The 22641-nt window shown below is 46.8% G+C and overlaps 1 protein-coding gene across 1 annotated transcript in view; it reads left to right on the top strand.

The window, feature by feature from the left end:
• The window catches only part of ASAP3 (ArfGAP with SH3 domain, ankyrin repeat and PH domain 3), a 48957-nt gene that overhangs the window by 5792 nt on the left and 20524 nt on the right, over positions 1–22641 (top strand). Inside the window, exons 2-5 of the mRNA XM_064281451.1 lie at positions 19064–19136; positions 19231–19376; positions 20174–20248; positions 21360–21409. Coding sequence (XP_064137521.1) covers positions 19064–19136; positions 19231–19376; positions 20174–20248; positions 21360–21409 — 344 coding nt within the window. The remainder of the gene's footprint in view (positions 1–19063; positions 19137–19230; positions 19377–20173; positions 20249–21359; positions 21410–22641) is intronic.

Genomic DNA, 22641 nt, shown 5'->3' with positions numbered 1-22641 from the left:
GTTAATAAGTAGAGGCTCAAGAGAATGGTCTATTTCTATGTGCATCATGCCGTATAGGCTCTTTGTACAAATTAACTCATTTTACCCTTACACCAACTCTATGAAGAAAGTGGTATTATCACCACTCTAGTGTTGAGAAGACTGAGGCTCAGAGAGGTTAATACTTAGCCCAAGATCACACAGCTAGTAAAGAGGGAAGCTGGGATTAGGTTAATCCAACAAATACTGGGAACTGTCCTGTGCCAGGCATTGGGTAGACACACTGCTGAGCAACACGGATGCAGTCCCTGCCCTATAGAGTTTACAGAGGAAACAGGTAAACAAACAAATAAGTCAGTAACTGCACATTGTGTTAGGTGGCCTGAAGGATCACCCTCCTCATCAAACCTTCCTTGAGTTTTAGTCCTGGGCCCTCATCCCTTTGCATGCTAGCCTCTCTCCCCAGGCAGGCTCATCCACACGCTTGGCTTCAGTCACCTCCCGTGTCTCTGGATGACTCACACACTTATACCTCCTGCCTAGTCCCAGATATCCAATTGCTTTCTTGACAGTTTCACTTAGATGTCTCAATGTATTCAAAACCATACTCAAGAACTTTCCCTCTGGGCTGGCCCTTTCAGTGTTCCCTTCTCAGTGAGTGGTATCTCCCTGTATTCTGTTACACAAGCCAGAAGCCTCACATCTCCACATACACACTTCATCACTGTCTTGGTCATCTAACGCAGCTGTAACAGAAATACCACAAGTGGATGGCTTTAACAAAGAGAAATTTATTTTTTCACAGTTTAGAGGGCTAGAAGTCCGAATTCAGGGTGTCAGCCCCAGGGGAAGGCTTTCTCTCTCTGTCGATTCTGGAGGAAGATCCTACCCATCAGTCTTCCCCTGGACTAATAGCTTCTCCGGGCAGGAACTCTCAGTCTAAAAGATGTACTCTGCTCCTGGGGCTGTTTTCTTGGTGGTATGAGGTCCCTCTGTCTCTTAGCTTGCTTCTCTCTTTTATATTCCAAAAGAAACCAGCTCAAGACACAATCCAATCCTGTAGATTGAGTCCTGCCTCATCAACACAACTGCCACCCATCTCCCCTCATTAACATCATAGAGGCAGGATTTACAACGCATAGGAAAATCCATCAGATGACAAAATGGTGGACAATCATAATACGGGGAATCACGTTCTAGGCAGATTGATACACACATTTTGGGGGGACACAGTTCAATCCATGACAATCACCAAGGCCTCTGCAGCCTACCCACTCCTCTACATCTCTCTCCTAGTCCAAGCCACCATATCTGTCCCCTGGAACACAACAATGGCCTCCTATCTGGTCTCTCTGCTTTTACTTGAGCTCGGTTCTTCCTAATAGTACTGTATCTCCCTCCTTTGCAGCACATCATAGATAAATTTCACATTTATTTATATAATTACTTTATTAAAATCAATCTCACTAGATTTTGAACTCCATGAGAATAGAATCTAATCTCATCATTGTATCTCCAGTATTTACCATAGCACCTGGCCCACAGTAGGTGCTCAGAAAATTCTTGTTGAATAATAGAAGAATAAAAGAGGAAAACAAAAAAAGGAACATTAATAGGGAGTAATTTTTTTTTTAATGGTGGGGGCACACTCCAGATGGAGGGAACTGGTTAGGCAAAGGCCCTGTGATGGTAAAAAGAGGCCAAAGCAGCAGAAGCATGGTGGTAGGCAAATGGAAGAGCGACACCAGATGAGTTTGGGAAGGTAGGCAGGGCTAGATCGTATTCAGGCCCTGGTAGCAATATATACTTCAGAAAGATTATATCAGCTGGTTTGTGGAAACAGGATTGGAGGGGGCAGGAGCTGACCCAGGAGACCAATAAGGAGACTGTTATGGTTGTTCAGGGAAGAGATGATTGTGGTATGGATAGGGTTGTGATTAGTGGAGGAGAAGAGAAGTAGGTGGATTCTAAAGGTATTTTATAAGTAGTAATATCAAAAGTTGCTGATGGAGTGAATGTGGTGAGTGATCAAGAATGTTTTTCAAATTTCTGATGAAGGGAGCTGCGATGTACTGAGAAGGGAAGTCTGGGAGAGGAACAGGTTTGGGAAAAACCAAGAATTCTGTGTGTATATCTTTGAGATACTCAAATGAAAGTGTCAAGAAGGCAGCTAGATGCGTGAGTCTGGGGCTCAGCGGGAACGGAGTGGGCTGGAGACAGATGTTTTGAGATGATGGGTCTCAAACTTCCATCTGTGTGAACGTCACTCGGCAAATGTGTTAAGGTGCAGAATCTCAGACATCATTCCCAGAGACTGATTCGCTAGCCGCATCTTAGGGTTCTTATTGCGAACAACAAAAACTAACCTGAGCTAATTTAAACAGAAAAGGAATATTTAGTAGCTCACAGAATTTCTGGAAAGCTGGGGAACCAGGCAGGAACAAGGGAGGCTAGGCAGCAGTCAAAATCTCAGCCAAAATCCTGGTACTAGTCAGTTTGGTGAGGACACTAGTGCCACGCACCGAATGCCACAGCTTGTACTGCCAGTGTCTCCCGGACACTAGGCACCATCAGTGCTATTGGCACCACCGTTACAATAGATATTCCACTCTTTCTGCTCCTGATTCAGTCTGTGGTGAGTACCTCTGATTGATCAAGCCTAGGTCATGTGCCTGTACCCTAGCTGCAAGGGAGGCAGGAAAGCAAGAATTGCTCTTTTCAGCTTTTATAGGAAGAGGCAGGCGCTGCTAAGTCTCACACATCAAGTAATTCCCCAGGCATTGGAACGAGCTTCAGATGCCAGACTGGCAAATGACAAATGTCCCTGACAGCAGGTTGCCAGTGTACAGAGGTGTCTTGAGAATCTGCATGTTTAACAAGCACCCCAGGAGCATTCCAGGCAGGTGCCCTGTGAGCCTCATTTTACATACATTGCTTTAGCTGGTGTTTAAAGCTGTGGGGATGGATAAGATCACCTAGGGAGAGTAATCAAGAGCACCCAGGCCCATGCTCTGGGGAGCTCTAGTATGAGAAAATGGGAGAAGAAGAGGCATTAATAAAGAGGACTGAGAAGGAGCTAACAGCAAGGAAGGAGGAAAATCAAGACAATGTAGTGTCTCACAAGCCAAGAGAGCAGTATTTCAAGGAGGGAGCGATGCTTGACTTTGTCAGGTGCTGTCCAGATGTCCAGAGGTAGAAGGAGAAGATGACACACACCTGGATTTGGCAACATGAAGGTTATTGGTTGTCTTAAAGACAGTTTTAGTGATACTTTCCTCTCCACACCAGCCTGGACTGATTTGCAAAAACAAAAAACCAAACCTATTGCCGTCGAGTCGATTCCAGCTCATAGTGACCCTGTTGGACAGAGTAGAACTGCCCCATATGGTTGCCAAGGAGCGCCTGGTGGATTTGAACTGCCAACTTTTTGGTTAGCACCAGTGGCACTTAACCACTGTGCTACCAGGGTTTCCAACTGATTTGAGGAGGCAACAAATGACAAGTTTTCCTGAGAAGGGGGCAGAGACATGGAGTGTGGTTGGTGGCTGAAGGAATCTGGGGCCAAGAGGGTTTTCTAGGATGGGATTGGAACCCAGCCTCTTTGACACACCAGGCTGCCTCTGCCCAAGGGGCAGAGGGGCTTCCCGATTTGCCAGCCTTGAGCGCCTTGAGCGCCTTGAGCGCAGTCTCTCAGTCTCCTTCTCTCCCCAAATTTCAGTCCTTCTCCTGACATTCAGCTGTTTCTGGCCACTGAAGTGACTCAGGCATGTTTGGGGACGGAAACTGGAGCTTCAGGTCAGAGCAGAAGGAAATGCTTTCCCTGAAGGTGATTTGATCAGAGTCCCCAGGCAGATTAAAGTCCTTTCAGTGGGCCAAGTGTTTGGGCCCAGAGCAGATGAGGACATGGGGCCCACAGGGGCACAGTGAGTTCCTCAGACTCTAGGGCAGGGTCCTGACTCCTTTTGTCCTAGGAACATTGTGTCTCGGCCACACCCAGGTCACTGGAGGTGCTGTGGGGTGTATGGGAGGCTGAGCTGGGAACAGCTGAGGAAGGCCCTCTAACTCTGCTGGTTTTCAACCTTGGCCAAGCTCTTAAGAACCTCAGATGCCTGGGCCTCCACTCAGACCAACTGAGTCAGAATCCCATAGGGATGAGACCTGGGCAAGTGAGCAGGGCAGCAGTTCCCCAGCTGACTCTGATGATCATTAGGGTGAAGACTAGTGTGGTGAGCTATTGCCTGCCTACTTAAGGTTGCTGTTGTTGTTAAGTGCCATTGAGTCGGTTCTGACTCATAGCAACCTTATGTACAACAGAACTTAACGGTCCTGCACCACCGTTACAATCGTTGCTATGCTTGAGCCCATTGTTGCAGCCGGTGTGTCAATCTACCTCGTTGAGGGTCTTCCTCTTTTCCGCTGCCCCTGTTCTCTACCAAGCATGATGTTCTTCTCCAGGGACTGATCCCTCCAGGCAACATGCCCAAAGTATGTAAGGCGCAGTCTCGCTATCCTTGCCTCTAAGGAGCATTCTGGCTGTATTTCTTCCAAAACAGACCTGTTTGTTCTTCTGGCAGTAATCCATTAAACTGCATGTATTGAACACCTGCTGTGTACAAAGGCAGAATGGTAGGTCCTGAGGGTATGAAGATAACTAGACAAGTTCCACACCTGGGTAGGAGAAGGAAGACTTATGTTGGTGAAAAGATGATTGACAACCCGCAGCGGTGGATACAGGGATGTGACCGTCTGTGGAGAGATTCCAGTAACCTAAGCAAGATAGACCTGGGTTTGAATTCTTAATGGCTGTGTGACTTCAGGCAATGACTTAACCATTCTGAATCTGTTTCTGTATCTGTAAATCAGGGATGATAATAAGTATCTTATGGAGTTGTTTGAGGGGACTACATATGAAGTGTCTAGCATATACCTGGCACATAACAGGTACTTAATAATTTTCTAAAATTCCTTTTTAAAACCTAAGTACACCTGCACACAGCATACTTAAGGAGTTCAGGAACCACAAGAGAAAAGGGGAGAATGGCACCATGAAACAGGAATGAGGTAATTACCACAAGTGAACGCGAAAATTATTTGTGCCATCTAGGCAGCCAAAGCAAAAAGAGATCCTGTGTACTTTGGAGGTATACAGGAAGTAGTAGCTGAGCCTGATACGGACAAGGCAGGTTCTTCCCTCAGCGCTGCCCTTTGCTCTCTCATCCTTTCATGTCTTCCTCAAACATTTGTTGAGAGCCTACCCAGAAGTTCTCAGTCCTGGCTGCACATTGCAATCTGGGCTGTATATTACTTGGGCTGCTTGTAAAAGGTAGATTTTTTTTTTTTAACTGAGATAACATTCATATAATATAAAATTTGCTATTTTAACCATTTTAAAGTGTACAGCTCAGTACAACGTACAATCATCAGTACTGTCTAATTCTAGAACATTCCCATCACCCCAAAAAGAAACTCAGTACCTACTAGCAGTCGCTTCCTACCTCTTTTCCCCCAGCCCCTGGCAACCTCTAATCTACTTTCTGTCTGTATGGATTTTCCTGTTCTGGATGTTCCATATAAATGGAATCATACAACATACAGGCTTTTTTGTCTGGCTTATTTCACATAACATAGTATTTTCAAGGTTCATCCATGCTGTCTGGGTTGCTTTAAAAGCAATAAAAATAGGAATAGCAGACACTTAGAGAGCACAGGCACTCTTGTAAGTGCTTTCTGTAAACAGGCAGTTCCCCCCCACCCCCACCCCCACCCCCCACCCCGGGTTAGAAAGTCTGACTTATGGACAACTAGCACTTAAAAATGGACTGCCATAAAGCCCAGAGCCATGCTTCACCACTCACTGCCCTCCAGATGCCTGCTCACCCTCCCCCCAACTCTGACTAAGCAGGTCTGGGGTGAAGCCAGACATCCTTATTTTTTTCAGGATGATTCCACTGGGTGCCTAAGGATACAGAAAATGTGTCTGCTGGTCAGGATGGACCTATATGCCGTGTACTGGGCTAGGTGTTCTGACTCATGGCAACCTTATGTATAACAGAACGAAAAGTTGCCAGGTCTTGTGCCATCTTCATGATTGTTGGTTTGTCTGAGTCCATTATGGATGTTGTTGTTGGGTGACATCAAGTTGATTCCAACTCATAGTAACCCCATGTGACAGAGTAGAACTGACCCCATAGGATTTTCTGGGCTGTAATCTTTACAGAAGCAGATCTCCAGGTCTTCCACCTGCAGAGATTCTGGGTGGGTTCTAACCACCAAACTTTTGGCTAACAGCTGAGTGCTTAACTGTTGCACCAGGTGCTGTTATACCCATTTGACAGGTGGGGAAATGGAGGTTCAGAGAGGCTAAGTCACTTGCCATAGGTTACATAGCTAAGAGTACTGGGACCATAATTTGGACCCCAGGAAAGTGTGACGTGAAAGCCTGAGCTCTTAGCGTCTGCTGCCTTTAGGAGCCCTTGGTGGTGCAGTGGTTAAGAGTTCGGCTGCTAACCAAAACGTTGGCAGTTGGAATCCACCAGCTGCTCCCTGGAAGCCCTATGGGGCAGTTCCACTCTGTCCTGTAGGGTCACTATGAGTTGGAATCGACTCGATGGCAACGGGTTTTTCATAGTGCCTTGCTTATATTCATTCATTCATTCATTCTACAAACCTTTATTGATACCCATGTGCTAGGCCCTGTGCTAGGTGAATGAGACAACCCTTGTCCTTTTAGAGTTTTCAGCCCGCAGAGAGGTCAGACATGTGGTAAGTAGGGGCCTTAAGTGCTCTTATAAAAGCCTGTAGAGGGCACAGAGTGACTTGGAGGCAGGAAGAGCCAGTTCTATTGTGGTGGGGAGTCAGGAGAGATGATATATTCTAGGCAGAATGGGGGAAAGACTCCAGGCAGAGGTAGCAGCCTGGCACGTTTAGGAAATTGCAGAGTTTGGTAGGGCTGGTTGGTGTTTAAAAGGGATTAGCAATGGATGTTAAGTCGTATAGGGAGGCAGGAAGGGACTTGCCGGGGTGGACAAGGGAACTCAGAGGGTGGGGGCACTGGACCCTTCCCTGTTCTGTCCGAAAGGGCAGGCGGGGCTCTCCCTACGGTACAGTGGAATTCAGGGCTTGGGTCCAGGGGTCTGGCAGGAATCTTCGGCAGTCGGTCCAGCAGAGTTCTTACTCTCTTAGCTCATCACTGCCGCGCAGTCTCCCAAGGAAAATCTCAGCCAGGAAACTTGGGGTTTACAGAGTCCTCAGTGCACATCGAGGGTGTGGCTCCCTTCCTGCAGACCCTCTTCCTCTCTGCTTCCCACCACTCTGCAAGGGGCAACTGAGCTGGTGAGCCTGGACAGGGGCCCCTCTGGGGAGATGTCTGTGGAGGCCCTACAGAGGGGACGCAGGAAGGAAAACAGCAAGAGTCTGCAGAATCCTGAAATAATAAACGTCAGAGCTGGCAGGAGCCTTCCGCTTCCCCGCCCAACCCTTTCATTCCAGAGGAGGAGTCAGAGGCTCAGGGAGGGAAGGAGACTGGGCAAGGTCATACGTCGGGGTTGGGGCAGAGCTGTAGCCACTGTAGGGGCCGGGAGCAGACTGGGCATGGGACCTCTACATGGGCCATGCCTAGGGAAAGCTAACTCTGCTCTCCTCTGGCTCCCCCTTCTGACTCCCCCAGCCTGGACTCTCAGGTGCTAGGGGAGAGGGTTTCTCCAAATGAAAACCATTTGTAGACTTTGGCTCCTGCTCATTTGCTGCTGAGCAGGCGGCTGGGTTGGAACAGCCTTGCAGGGTGTGATTAACTTGGACTCCCGAGTCCTGAGCATTGACCTTAAAGGAATTTGGAGCTCATGTCTTTCAACCCTGATTTATACAGATGAGGAAGCTGAGGCACAGGAGGAAGGAGCTTGGCTAATGGCAGAGCCAGGTCTAAAGTTCAGCTCCCTACTACCACCTTGGAGCCCTGGTGGCATAGTGGTTAAGAGCTTGGCTGCTTGACAAAAGGTCGGCTGTTCAAATCCACCAGCCGCTCCTTGGAAACCCTATGGAGGCAGTTCTACTCTGTCCTATAGGGTCAATATGAGTTGGAATTGACTGTACGACAACGAGTTTGGTTTTTTTCACCACCACCCCCAGTCCAGGGCTCTTGGCCTTATGTCTAGTGCTGTACACACTAGAAGGCCCTTCCCTCAAGATGTTTTCTGTATCACTTCTCAAGATGCCTGAAATCCTACCATTAGAGAAAAAAAAAATTACCTCATTTAACCTTCACAGCAGTCCTTGAGGTTCCGGAGGCTCAGAGAGGTGGGATTTACCTCATGGTTTGTGATAGCGTGATAGTGAGAGAGAACTCTGGCAGCAGATGGCTCCACACTCCCTGGCTACCCACATGATCTTGAGCAAGTTGCCTAACCTACCCCAGCCTGTGTTTCCTCATCTGTAAAATGGCGAGGGTAATAACTACCTCACAGGGTTGTTGGGAAGGTTAAATGAGGTTATGAGCATGAAGTGCCTGCCCAAAACAAGCACTGAGTAATTCATGTCAGATTCCAGGGCTTCCCTGCTGAGAATTTGCATTTCTGACAAGTTCCCAGGCAATGCTAATGCTGGTTAGGGACCAGTTCTCAGAACCACTAGTAGAGCAGTGAGTCTCAAAATTTATTGTACATAAGAATCACCTGGGGATCTTGTTAAAATGTAGATTCTGATTCAGTACATCTGGGGGTGGAAATGCAAATTCTCAGCAGAGGTTTGAACTGGAACGAACTGGTTCCCTGCTTTTCAGAATATGAGAACCCTCTGTTTTATTCTATGAGCTTTTTATTGTAGAAATTTTCAACACAGAAGTAGAATCACCCAGCTTTAACAATTATCAATATTTTGTCAATCAGATTTTTCCCATCTACCATGCCCCACTCTTCTTATAAAGAATTTGGATTATTCACAGAAATAGAACATAATAATGAATCCCTATTTTTATTATTTATCACGGAAACCCCGGTGGCGTAGTGGTTAACTGCTACGGCTGCTAACCGAAAGGTCGGCAGTTGGATCCGCCAGGCGCTCCTTGGAAACTCTATGGGGCAGTTCTACTCTGTCCTCTAGGGTCGCTATGAATTGGAATCAACTCGATGGCAGTGGCTTTGGTTTTTTTTGTTGGTATTATTTATCACCTAGGCCTGCCCTGTCCACACCCCACCTGTTTCCCCAACTTTGATATTCTTTTGAAGCCAATCCCAGACGTTATATCATTTCATCCTTAAATATTTCAATATGTATCTCTAAAAGGGAAGGACTCCTTTTTTTGTTTATCTAACTGTAATACCATTATTGTACCCCAAAACATTAACAATAATCCCTAATTCATCAATTAATGGGTCAGTTTTCGTATTTCCAAGTCTCATAATCGCTATAACTTTTTTATTACAATTTTTTTTTTTTAATCAAGATTCCTGTGCATTACCATTTGTTGACATGTCTCTTAAGCCTCTCTTAAGGTTCCCTCTCTATCTTGTTTGCTGTTGGGAATTCCTTTGTTAAGGAACTGGCACCGTTTGTTCTGTAGTTTTGCAGTCTAGTTGTGCTTATTGTTATAACCCCAGGTATGTTTAACAACCTTTTACATTTCCTGTAAACTGGGAGTTGAATCTCACAGTGAGAAGCCCCATTTCTTTTTCTGAATTTTATATATCACTTTATTAAATGTTTTTGAAGGAGCCCTGGTGGTGCAGTGGTTAAAGCGCTTGGCTGCTAACTGAAAGGTCAGCGGTTCGAACCGTCCAGCCACTCCGTGGGAGAAAGATGTGGCAGTCTGCTTCTGTAAAGGTTTATGGCCTTGGAAACCCTGTGGGGCAGTTCTACTCTGTCGTGTAGGGTGGCTATGAGTCGGAATTGACTCGATGGCAGTGGGTTTTGGGTTATTAAATGTTTTTAGTGTAACTTGGTTTGCTCGTGAAAATATCATATTTTAATTATTACAATTAACATACAGCACATATAACTTAACCTTCATCGTGGACATCAGAGTCCAAGATCAAAGGAGCCAGGATTCTGCCACCTCATAGAACCCCCTTTGAATGCCGAAGTTTCATTGACCTTCCCATGACCATTATACTTTTATTATTGATTGAACGAGGAAATGGATAATGACAAAAAGCTAATGAATTCAAGAATGCTTTTAAAGATTTCTGTGTCCTGTTGGGAAACTCTGGTGGCATAGTCGTTAAGCGTTGAGCTACTAACTAAAAGGTTGGCAGTTCGAATCTACCAAGTGCTTTTCGGAAATCCTACAGGGCAGTTCTACTCTGCCTTATAGGGTCGCTATGAGTCGGAACCAACTCGGCAGCAACAGGCTTTTTGTTTTTTGTGTCCTGTTGATCACAGCAGCTGCATGCATATTTGGAATGTGGTCAAACCAATATTGTGAGACTTTTTAAAATTTGATCCATAGTGTTATAATAAATGTGGCTTCAAAGGGCCCCAGTAGTAACTCCATGGACCCCCAGCATTTGGGGCCCATAGGCTGGGAATGAACAAGAGAGTTAGAGTCCAGCCATTTGAGTTCCAAGTCCATCTTGGCCACCTTCTGGCTGTTTGAGCTCAGACAACTTTCCTCACCACTCTGAGTCTCACTGACTTATCGATCAGATGGAAGCGGAAATGACTTTCTCATTGGGATGCTGCGAGTCTTAAATGGTGGATGTCAAACTGCTTTACAAACTGTAAAGCCCGGTACAAGTTTTAGTCGGTATTTTTTCCTTAGTTTGTTTGCATTTCTAATGCAATCTCGGGCAAGAAACATGTTTAAGCCTTTGTTTTGCGGTCTATAAAATTAGGAGGTAATGTTAGGTTACCTCTAATATTCTGTGATCTCTCACGGGACCACATCATGGTCCAAAGCAAGAATAGAAAATGGTTTTCATCTCCTGTGCCAACTCTAGTTAAACTGGTAGAGGCTGCCTGGAGAACAGTGTGAGCGAAGTAATGAGCCAAACCCAGGGTTGGTGGGAAAAACACTGTGATGGATTAGTGATGTCTGTAATGGTCGTGGGATAAGACCAAAGTGGCACTTGTGCTCCATATCATCAAGGTCCAAAGGAGTGAATTATATCTAATGGTGAAATTTAATCTACAGCTCCCAAGGCCAGCAGCTCTGCCCCTGTATCCATGGCTGAGTCGCTATGGTAACCACAGCTGGCTCTGAGAAATCACAGGAATGAAGAATGGGTCCTATTGATGAATCCTGACTCAGGAGGGGGTCATGCAGCAGGCCCTTCCAGGCAGAGCAGCTGGGCATGGCACTAGCGCTGCCATCTGTGGGCTTTTGCCTACAGAGACCACAAACCAAAGAGACAGAGCATGGTGTGGTTTGGTGTGGTGTGGTATGTGTGTGTGTGTTGGGGCGGCAGGGGGCGTGGGGGCACAAAGGCATGGGCAGTGCCAGCAGTGGGAATTCAGGCTTTGTCTAGGGCCGGTCAGGCAAGGCTGCCCAAAGGATTCTGATTGACTTCCCAAGTTCAGACATGTCCCTGCCACAGTGTTTTACCCACCTTTGCCCAATGCTCGCCCCAGTACTTGCATGGAGCCACTGAGTCTTAGCTCTGAAAGAAATCTAAATGGCCATCGATTCTAATCTAAAATCCAATGCCCAAATCACTCTCTAGCATCTAAAGTCCTTGAATAGTTCAAGTAATAGGGAGCTCATTCCCTCCAGGGGGTAGCTTATTTTTCCTTAGGACAGTCTTTGTCCATTTGGGCTTAATTAGTTTCTGTCTCCCTGACTTTCACCTCTCAGACCTGGGAATCCTCTCCAGGGCCAAGCTGAGCATATTTAATTCTTCTTCAGTAGGACAGCCCCTCCAGTGTTTGGAGTTAGGAGTCCATCTCTGCTGCCTACCTTGTTTTCTTTGGATGGGTTTCACTCTGTCCCTCCACTGAGTTGGAGGGGATGGTGAGGGTGTATGGTAGAGCTGTGGAGCTCAGAGCCAGGTCCAATTCCAGGATCAAGGAAGCTGTGTCCCCTATCCTTTGTGGGGCAGCATGGTAGTGTGGAAAGAATGTTAGCTCAGGAATTTCTCAGATTTGGGTTTATATTACAACTCTGCTGCTATCCAGCACTGCATGACCTGGATACATCCCTTCCCTGGCAGCTTCGTCTGTAAAATGGGGATAATGATGCCTACCTCAAAGGATGGCTGGGAGGGTGACCAGTAACATGCCTGGCACAGAGCAGGCTCTCAGGACATGTAACGTCTTGTCCCCTTGTGACTGCTCCAGAGACAGAGGTTTCACCGTGGCCCCTCTGCACCTGGGATTCCTTCATCTTTCTGAGCAGGATCCTTGTGGAGGGAAGAGGGAGTGCCGATAATTACCACAAGGAAAGTTGAGAAATTCTCAAACAAATTCAATTTAATTTTGAAATAGGTAACATCATTAAAAAAAAATTAGCTACTACTAATAGACAGTACTGTAAGTACTTTGCCCATGTGAATTTGTTTAATCTTCCCAACAACCTTGTGCAGTAGGAATTATTAGCATCCCCATTTCATGTATGGGAAAATTGAGGCACAGAGCGGTCACAGAGCAAGTCACTGGTGGAGCTGGGATTCAAAGCCAGTAGTTTGGGAACTTGTAGCAATGATGATGCACTGCCTCTCTGAAGGGTAGAATTAGACCAGTGGCTCTCAATCTTTCCTATGCGTCAGGGACACCTGGAGGGCTTGTTAAAACACAGATTGCTGGGCCCCATGGTCAGAGTTTCTGATTCAGGCAGCCTGGGACAGGGCCTGAGAATTTGCATCTCTAAGAAGTTCCCAGGCATTGCTGATGGTTCTGGTCCAGGAGAATCACTGACTCTCAGGGATATCAGGGGCCACCTATCCAGTCTCAGGCATGGGGAGTAAAGGCTGATCTCATCCAGAGTCAGAAAATAAATCACAGTGAGAATCATAGTCATATTTTCCAAATGCCTCAAGCCTTGCCACATGCTACCACATCTGTGGTCTCATATAATCCTCATAGTAACTGTGTGAGTTAAGTGGAGAATGGATTTTTTTCTTCCCATATTATTTTGTTTTTCTCTTATCTTCGAAGAAGAGGAGATTTAGAGAACTGTCTGGGCTAGTATCACCAGGGGGATAGTTTTAGGGGAAACTGGGGCTAGAGTCCCAGCTCCTGATTCATCTTGCTGTGGTACCACCATTACGGAGGTTTTGGACACCTCTCTACCCTTCCCCAAACACCTTCCCCTTCCTAGGTTACTGTCAGAATTTCCTTTAGTTTAAATATATGAGCCCCATAATACCATAGACAGTAGGTGTTATTAGTCATTTATACCCTAGTGTGGATGGTTTTCAGATATTTTTTTGAGAAAGAGGTGGTTACAATTCTCCCCTCTCCATGCCCCCTTCAGGCACTTGCGTGGTTATGAGCTTCTTGTCTGTGTCCCAGGCATCTGACACCATGCCTGGCTAGAATAAAAACAAACAAACCCATTGCCGTGGAGTAGCTTCTGACTCATAGCAACCCTGTAGGACAGAGTAGAACTGCCACGTAGGGTTTCCAAGGCTGTAAATCTTTACAGAAGCCAACTGCCCCATCTTTCTCCTGCAGAGCAGCTAGTGGGTTCAAATCACCGACCTTTCAGTTAGCAGCTGAGTTCTTCACCCCTGTGCCACCAGGGTGCCTTTCTGGCTAGAATGTTGTTGTTATGTGCCATCGAGTCGTTTGTGACTCATAGTGACCTTATAGGGCAGAGTAGAGTAGAACTGCCCCACATGGTTTCCAGGGAGCAGCTGGTGGATTCAAACTGCTAACCTTTTGGTTAGCAGCCCAGCTCACCACTAAATGCTTGTTGAATAAATGAATGAATGATTGAACTATATTCCTCTCTTTGCCCATTCTTGCCAGAGCAAGCCTCCCGCCTCTAGCAACCCTACCGTTTATGCCAAGTGCTCCCCCACCCTGCCCCACAGTGCAGTCTCTTCTTTTCTTTTCTGCTTGCCCGAGCATCACAACTTAGGGGAAGCTTCCGATTCTTCCAGGTAGACACAACCCTGCTTCCTCTGGTTCCCCAGTACCTCGTCCGTCTTCCATTATAGCGCTCATCACATTGCATCGCTGTTGTTAGCTACTGTGGAGTCGGCCTCCCGCTCATGGTGACCCCATGCACAATGGAATGAAATGCTGCCCCATCCTGTGCCATCCCCATGATCGGTTGTGGTTTGAACTGTTGTGATCCATAGGGTTTTCATTGGCGAGCTTTCAAAGTAGATTGCCAGTCTTTTCCTAGTCCATCTTAGTCTGGAAACTCTGCAGACACTTTTTCAGCATCATAGCAATACGTAAGCCTCCACTGACAGCAGAGTAATGACTGCACGTGAGGCGCATTGCCGGGAATCAAACCCAGGTCTAAGTGTCTGTCTACTTGGCTCTTTCTTCCTTTGGATGATGATGTCCTTGAGAGCTGAGACTGTGTGCCTTTTACATAGGGTGTGAGCACATAGTGGGCACTTGATAACTAGTTGAATGAATGAATGGTTTGGTGAACTGTGGTTGCTAACAGCAGTAGGAACAAGAACGGTATCTTACTGAAAAGACGTTTTCTGATATATGTCTGACAAGGGCATTAAAGGACAGTTTATGGGTGATCAAGGTGACTTGCCTGCCTGTACCAGTTAGGCCTAGGTTTAGCTACAAATGGCAGAATACCTAGTATAACAGTGGCTCATACAAGATAGACAGTTATTTCTCTTTCATGTAAAAGAAGTCCAGAGACAAGTAGTCCAGGGCTGACAGGATGGCTCCCCAATCCGTTCTTCTGTTTTCTTGCTCTACCATCACAACACGTGGTCTCCACCTCATGGTCCAAGGTGACTGACCTGAGCTGTAGATATCACAAATGCGTTCTAGCCAGGAGAAAAGGATGAGAGGGGCTGACCTTCTCTTCCTTTTAAGGATGCTTTCTGGAAGTTAGCAAATGAGATTTCTATTACATTCCATTGGCCAGAACTTAATCACATGGCCACATTTAGCTACAGGATAGGCTTGGAAATGTAGTCTTTATTTTGAATGGCCAAGTACCCATCTGAAAAACCAGGCTTCTTGTTTGTTAAGGAAGAAGAGAGAACGGATATTGGGAGCCAACCAGTGGTCTCTGCCACAATGCTTTTATGACTACAGGGAAGAGAAATTCTCTCAAACTTGCTTAAGCACTAAAAAGGAATATGATGGATTTGGTGGTATTTCACAGAGGCCCAGGGACAGGAAGTATGGAAGGGCCTCTCAGATACCAGGATATGGAAGCTACCAGAAACCAGGGAAGCTCTTCTCTGCTGCCTTTCTATGGCAGCATGGGACTCATTTGCTTTTCTACACTTCTTGTTCTTTTCTCTCTGCACATAGCGGCAAAGTCATCCCAGCTTTAGCACTTCCAGTCAATTAACTAGCTTCCCAGAGCCTCAATTCCATATTCCCAGGAGAGAGAATCTGATTGGCCCAGCTTGGGTTAGGTGTCACCTCTGGTCCATTCAGCTCTGGCCAGAACAATAACAAAGCAGCATGGGCCCACCTCTCCAAGAGAGGAGAACAGTTTTCAGAGAATGAGATTATGAGATGAAGAGACTCCCCAAAAGGTATCTAGAGCATGTATACTCTCAGGTCTGTGTTTCAGGACTTTGCAGACTATCATTCATTCAGGCAGTTACTGAGTATCTTCTGTATGCCAGGGGTGTGGGTCAGCCCTCTAAGAATTTTTCTAAATCTCCTTGGAAATTGTTTATATTTTTTTTTCTTTAAATTTTATTTTGTTGTTGTTGAAGATATGCACAGCAAAACACACACCAGTTTAACAGTTTCTACATGTACCATTTAGTGACACTGATTACATCCTTCGAGTTGTACAACCATTCTCACCTTCCTTTACTGAGTTGTTCTTCCCTCATTAACATAAACTCACTGCCCGCTAAGGTTCCCATCCAGTCTTTCAAGTTGCTGTTTTCAGTTTGATCCCATATAGGTAGATAAACCGAAACCAAACTCATTGCTGTCGAGTTGATTCCGACTCATAGAGACCCTATAGGACAGAGTAGAACTGCCCCATGGAGTTTCCAAGGAGTGCCTGGTGGATTCGAACTGCTGACCTTTTGGTTAGCAGCGGTAGCACTTAACCACTACACCACCAGGTTTTCCATATAGATAGATAGTTCTTAAAAAAGAGCATAATGCTCAAGGCAAACCTTTTTTACTAGTTAAGCTCAACTATTGTTCAGTTTTAAGAAGACTTCAGGGGATATTTTTGGTTTGAGGTTCAAAGATTATCACAGGGCAATAGTTTCAGGTGTTTATCTAGTCTCCATGGCTCCAGAAAGTGTATAGCCCATGAGAATTTGAAATTCTGATCTGCATTTTCCCCCTTTTGATCAGGATTCTTCTCTGGAATCTTTGATCAAAATGTACAATAATGGTAGCTGGGCACCATCCAGTTCTTCTGGTTGCATGGCAAAGGAGGCAGTTGGTCATGGAGGTAAATAGCCACATATTCTATATCCTCCTCCTGTTCCTGACTGTCCTTCTTCCTCTGTTGCTACAGGTGTATAGAGACCAATTGTTGTGCCTTGGATGGCCGCTTGCAAGCTTTTAAGACCCCAGGCACCATGCAATGAACTAGGAGGTAGAACAGAAGCGCTAAATACATTATTAGGCCAATTAACTGGGATGTCCCGTGAAGCTATGACCCTACACCTCCAAACCAAGGTACCAAATCCCAGGACGTATTTGGTTGTACATAAGCAGCTACTGTACATGCAGCAGCTACTGTCTTTTTTTTTGTCGTTGTTGTTGTAAATATATGTATCACACAACTTTTGCCAATTCAGCTTTTTACAGGTGTACAACTTATTGACAGTAATTACAATAATCGGCTGTGCAACCCTACCCTTAATCAATGTGATTTTTCTATCACCTTTAACCCCCCTTTTCCACCTCCCTCCTGCCCCTGGTAACCACTAATAAACTTTGGTCTCTACGTTTGCCTTTTCTTGCTGTTTTATATAAGTGAGGTCATACAATCTTTGTCCTTTTGTGATTGGCCTATTTTGCTCAGCATAAGTCTTCAAGCTCCATCCATACTCCAGCATTTATCTAGACTTCATTCTCCTGCTGCTGCGTAGTATTCCATTGTATGTAGGTCCCGCATTTTATTTATCCATTCCTCTGCTGATAAGCATTTAGGTGGTTTCTACTTTTTGGCTATTGTGAATAGTGAAGCAATGAACTTTGGTGTACAAGTCTGTTTTTGAGTCTCTGCTTTCAATTCTTTTGTGTATATACCTAGAAGTGGAATTGCTGGGTCATATGGTAGTTCTGTTTTTAGTAGAAATTGTTTATATTTTAAACCTGAGCAATTTTTTGGACTGAAGTCATAGCTTCTTAAATTAATCGCCTTTTATAATTTTCCCTTTTCAAGTTTCAAGGTGGGGATCACGGTCTAATATACTGGGATTTGGTGAACATGTATCTCCCTATCCAGGTCTTTGGGAACTACAGAGATCACCATGTTCGCTTCTCTTGTTTTCGTTTCTCCAGTAAGAAGGGTCCTAGCTCTTTAGCCGACTCAGATATGGCTCCCTTTCCCAATCTATCTGATTCATTGACTCTCTGTCTTCAGCTCTGGGATGAGCCACCACTGGTTCCAGGTATGAAAGCATCTCAAGTTCATGCGGAGAGGAAATGTTAGGCATCTAGTCCCGGTGTGAAAAGTACCGAGAATTTGATGGATCCTTCTGGAATCAGCAACAGATCATAGGTGCTGTTCACTGGGTGCATACTCCGTGCCTGACACCAGGCTAAATCCTGTACATGGATCATCTCATACATGTAATCCTCACAACAACCCTGAGAGGTAGGCCTTATTTCCCTATTCTACAGTAGGAAAATGAGGAAACTCAGAGAGAATAGACAACTTGCCCACTGTCATACAGCATCTCGGCCTTCAGAGGCTTCGTATAGGCTGAGGGCTTCGAGAACTTTCCACAGTGCCTCCAAGATCTGTGCATTTAGACTCTTTGGAGATACCATCCCAAATGTGTTTGCTAACTCTTGTCATGTTGAAGCCACTCTTCTTTGGATAAAAGAAGAGTTGGGGTCAGGGTGGGGCTGTGGTGGATGGAGCACTGTACTGGGACATTCCTCGGAAGCCCAGCTCAGCAGCTACCCCACAACATGACTCAGGGCAAGCCCCATCCTTTTTTTGGCCTCGGTTTCCTCATTTGTGGTTCTCTGGGTTCCTTTCAGGTCTGACATTCTATAGTTAACAAGTTAACTGCATTTCATTGAAAGAAGGAGTGTGTCTGGGAATTTTCCCATCTGTGCCAAGCCCTCCTGGGGCATGTGAGTCCTGCTTCTCGCCATCTTTTGACCTTTCCCACAGTCTGATGTTTGTTCCATGACCCCTGGACTTTTCTGATTCTCCCCAGTGGTGGTGGAATGTGTTCTCTCAACCCTCTTTCATTCCTTGGACCTGGGTATCTGAATGCCTCCAGCCCTTCACCACCTGCCAAGGATCCAGCCTCTTCCTCCTTGACCTCACATGGCTGTTTACTGAGCCTGGGATTTAAATGCTGAACACATGTTTTCCTGGCTGTGTCTTCGGGGATGTAGAGATGTCCAGGTTTTCTCCTTTGGTCTTTTGCTAAGCATTTTGTACATATTTGTCAAATCATTTACCCTCTCCTTGAGTCCATAGTGTCATAGCCATTTTGCACACAAAGCACTGGAGGCTCAGAAAAGTTAATAGATTTGTCTGGATTAACACACTGATTAGTGCCGGAGCAGAGCTTCATACTCAGGTCTGGCGTACCACCTATGCCACGTGCCTTTGAATCTCTGCATTTGCTTGGCCTGTACTGGAGCTGAGGAGAAAAGCCTGTGGCCTGGATGGAAGAGAGTAGAAATGGGTATGCTGTTTATGTTTGATGGGGGTGCAGGGGGGCCCTAGGGAGGCATTCCAGAGGCCAGCAAAACTCTGTATGTGTTTGGAGGAGAAAGCACCCCCTGCACAGCTCAGCACCCCTGAATCCCTGTCCACATTTTCTTCCAGAGCCTGGAAGGAGACCAAGCCATCCTGCAGAGAATAAAGAAGTCCGTGCGGGCAATTCATAGCTCTGGCCTCGGTGAGTGAGACAACTCTTGGCCAGCCTGCCCAGGCAGCCCCTTTCCCAGCCCCAGTCTGGAGCTAACTCTCAGCTCCCTTCCCTCCCTCCACAGGCCATGTGGAGAATGAGGAACAGTATCGAGAGGCTGTGGAGTCCTTGGGCAACAGCCACTTGTCCCAAAACAGCCACGAGCTGTCCACGGGCTTCCTGAACTTGGCCGTGTTCACTCGCGAGGTGGCTGCACTTTTCAAGAACCTGGTGAGGCCCCTCACCTTCCTCAACCAGCCCTTAGCCCAGGCTTGGGGTGAATCTAGTGGTCCAAAGAACCTGACCAAGGAAGGGCTGGGCTCCTCCCTTTCCTGTAGTCTTCCGTGACCCCTGACCCATGACCTGAGATCCCTTTCCCAGCTATGACCTCTCCTTGCATTCTTCTTCCTCTCAGACTTCTCGTACAACCCTTCTCTCTCTCCCCTCGGCTTTCTGTTCTGTGGCTCTGCTGACTACCCAGGGGCAGAGAAGGGCGCAGAGCGGGAAGAGCCCTGTGAGGGGGGGTTCCTTGGAGGAGGTTTGGGGAAGGAAGGGACGGACTCTGGGATTCCTGCCTTTGCACCACGGCAGCCGCCACTGCTGCTGTCACTTTCCTTATCGCCCTCTGCTTTCCCTATCGCATCTGCTTCTTTCTCAAATCCTGGAAACTCTGCTCGCTTCAGCAAGCCTCTCAGCTCCTGCACACGGCCCAGGTGGGCTTTAGAGAGTCAGAGGGAAGTGAGGTTGTTCCTGGCAAGGGAACAGAGAAGGGACTGACCAGGGGATGCTCTCGGGTGAGGTGAGGTATTGAGGCTGAGGAAGTCAGGCATGGAGGCAACAGCTTTTATGGAATGCTAACTGACACCTCCCCTTCCCCTTCTACCCTTCCTTCTTCAAACCTTTCTCTCCCCGGCTTCCTTTACCCCCGCTGCTCCCTCTTGCCTCATGATGCTTCCCTGTACCCTGAGCCCCTTGAGGCTGAACAGGGAGTAACCCAAGGCGGGGGTGGGGGTGTCTGCTTTTTCCAGGTTCAGAACCTGAACAACATTGTCTCTTTCCCCCTGGACAGCCTATTGAAAGGGCAACTGAGGGACGGGCGACAGGTGAGCTTCAATGTGGGAGCAGGGGTGCATAGACATGGTGAGATGGAGGGAGACCATAGGGGAGGCAGGGCTGGGCCGAGGCCTAGGCCGAGACCAAGAGAGGGGGCTGTCGTGGTGGCAGTGCTGAGCCGTGAGAGGACTAGAAAACCCGACTCTAGGGTCAGCCCGGGGCAGCTGACCTACTGTCTACCAGGCCCTTATGTGAAATGTCTCATGCTGTTCTAACAATGACCCTATGAGGTTCTATAGAGGTTCCATAGATACTGTCATCCCTATTTTGCAGTTGAAGAAATTGAGGCTCAGGGAGTTAAATAACCTGTTAGTAAGTGGAACAGCCAGTGTGAGAACCGAGGACTCCTGCTCCCACCCCTGGGCTGTTCTTTCTGTGTTTGGCAGCCCCTGGCTGGAGCCAGAGTGAAGCTCAAAGGTGACAGAATAATCTCCCTGGGAAGTCTGCCCTAGAAGGCTCAGGGGAGGAGCTGTCCTCACCACAGAGGGCTCCACCCTACCTTCAGCTGGGCAGCAACCTGGGAACCACCCAAACCAGACAGGCAGCTTTTTCACTTGGCTGCTGGGGCACTTGGAAGTTGGGACGGTTCAGAAAGGTGTGAGCAGGCTGGCTTGGTAAACTGGGCCAGTGGTCAGTCAGGTCTCACTGGCTTGCTGTGTGGCCTTGAGTAGACTTCTCAACCTCTCTGTGTTTGTTTCGCAACCTGCCCCTTCCTGGTGAGAGGATGATGTGGTACTAGGCAGGGGAAAACAGTGGGATAAAGTTAGGGAAAGAGTTTGACCTTCATCCTTCCATCCTCATCCTCATGGCTGATCTCCATCTTCTGAGAAACCATCAACCCCCTACACCCCAGGCCAGGGCCCACCAAACTTGACTGATTCTTTGCAGCTGAGAGGAGAAAGTCAAGTGGGGGGCCAGTTGGGTCTGTTTGGGGTGGGCGGGGGTTAGAGCAGGTTTGGTGTCAGGGCTACTGGAGCAGGGTTGGTTGGAGTAAGGCTCAAAGCAGCACAGGCAGGTGGGGTCCCCCTAAAAGTAGCAAGCTCTATTGCTTATTCCAGAGCCTAGTGCCCCATTGGGAAAATTGTTGTTTTTAAACCTTAGGATTCAAAAAAGCAGCTGGACAAGGCATGGAAGGACTACGAAGCCAAAACGTAAGTGGCCACAGCTAGGGTGGGCTGTCTAGGAGAGCTGTGCTTATGTTACGTAGGAGGGCGGATGTCAGGAAGAACCTAAGTGCTGCCAGAACATGTCACCTGGAAGTGCATGGCATCTTGCTCTACAGAAGCGTTTACAGGGGGCGGCTTATGCCTGGTCCTGACGGAGTCTGGGGGCCACCACAGGGGAGCTTTCATGAAATGGGCCTCAGGATGCTGAGCAGACCCATCTGCTCCATGCTGCCAGGCATGGACATGGGTAGAAAGAAGCTGCCATTTACTGAACACCTCTGTGTACTGGTCATTTATTCCTCACAGTCACCCAGCCCTGTGAGGGAGACATTAGTATCCCAATTGTCAGATGAGGAATTGGATGCTCAGAGAGCTTAAGTCACTTGCCCAAGGCCACACAGCTAGGCAAAGGCAGAACTGGGGTTCTTGCTCCTTGCTCCTCTTCCCGCAACACCAGGCAGTATCTATAAACATTTAGTTGGACATAGAGGACGACAAGGGAGTTGTCATATGTAGGCCTCCTGTGTACACCACACGATACTCCAGATCACCCCCAGCTACTGGGACATCTTGGGGACAAAAAGAGCCTCAGGCACCCACTGGCCAACTCCTCCCAGTGGAGACTCCTCAGGCTTTTTTTCCCAGGACTCATACAGACCCCAGCCCCAAACCTCTGCCCCACCCTCAGGGCCCTGCAAGACTCTACCTGATTGCCGAACATTGTTCTTCTCTGTGAAATTTTGTTTTCTTTTGCATTTTGCAAAAGCAGTACATATCCATTAGAAGCAAAAATTTCAGTCATAGTATTAGAGTCATGCGAGAAGCATCTGATACCTCTCTATTGTTTGAATTTTTTTTAAAACAAGGTATGAGTAACACTGTAATTTTATCATTTGAAACAAGAAGCAGAGGGAACTACCAAAAAATATGCAGAAAATCCTTAATTTCCAAGCCTAAGGTATGAACATCTTTCCAGTCATGCTCTTGGTCTTTATATAATCCCTATATATAATGAAATATTTTTTGCAAAACCGAGATCGTAATAATCATACTGTTTTATAATCTGGTTTTTCATTTAGAAGTACATCATGACCAGCTTTCTATATCATTACATATTCTTATACAAAATGATTTAAATGGGTAATAGATTTAATCCTCCTTATCACTGAGGGAGGGGGCAGTGGTGGTTCCATGGTAGAAGTCTCGGCTTCCATGAG

This window comes from Loxodonta africana, chromosome 3 (assembly GCF_030014295.1).
Source record: "Loxodonta africana isolate mLoxAfr1 chromosome 3, mLoxAfr1.hap2, whole genome shotgun sequence".
Lineage (NCBI taxonomy): Eukaryota > Metazoa > Chordata > Mammalia > Proboscidea > Elephantidae > Loxodonta > Loxodonta africana.
Note: the sequence above shows the minus strand (reverse complement) of the source record. Positions and strands in the feature narration are given on the sequence as shown.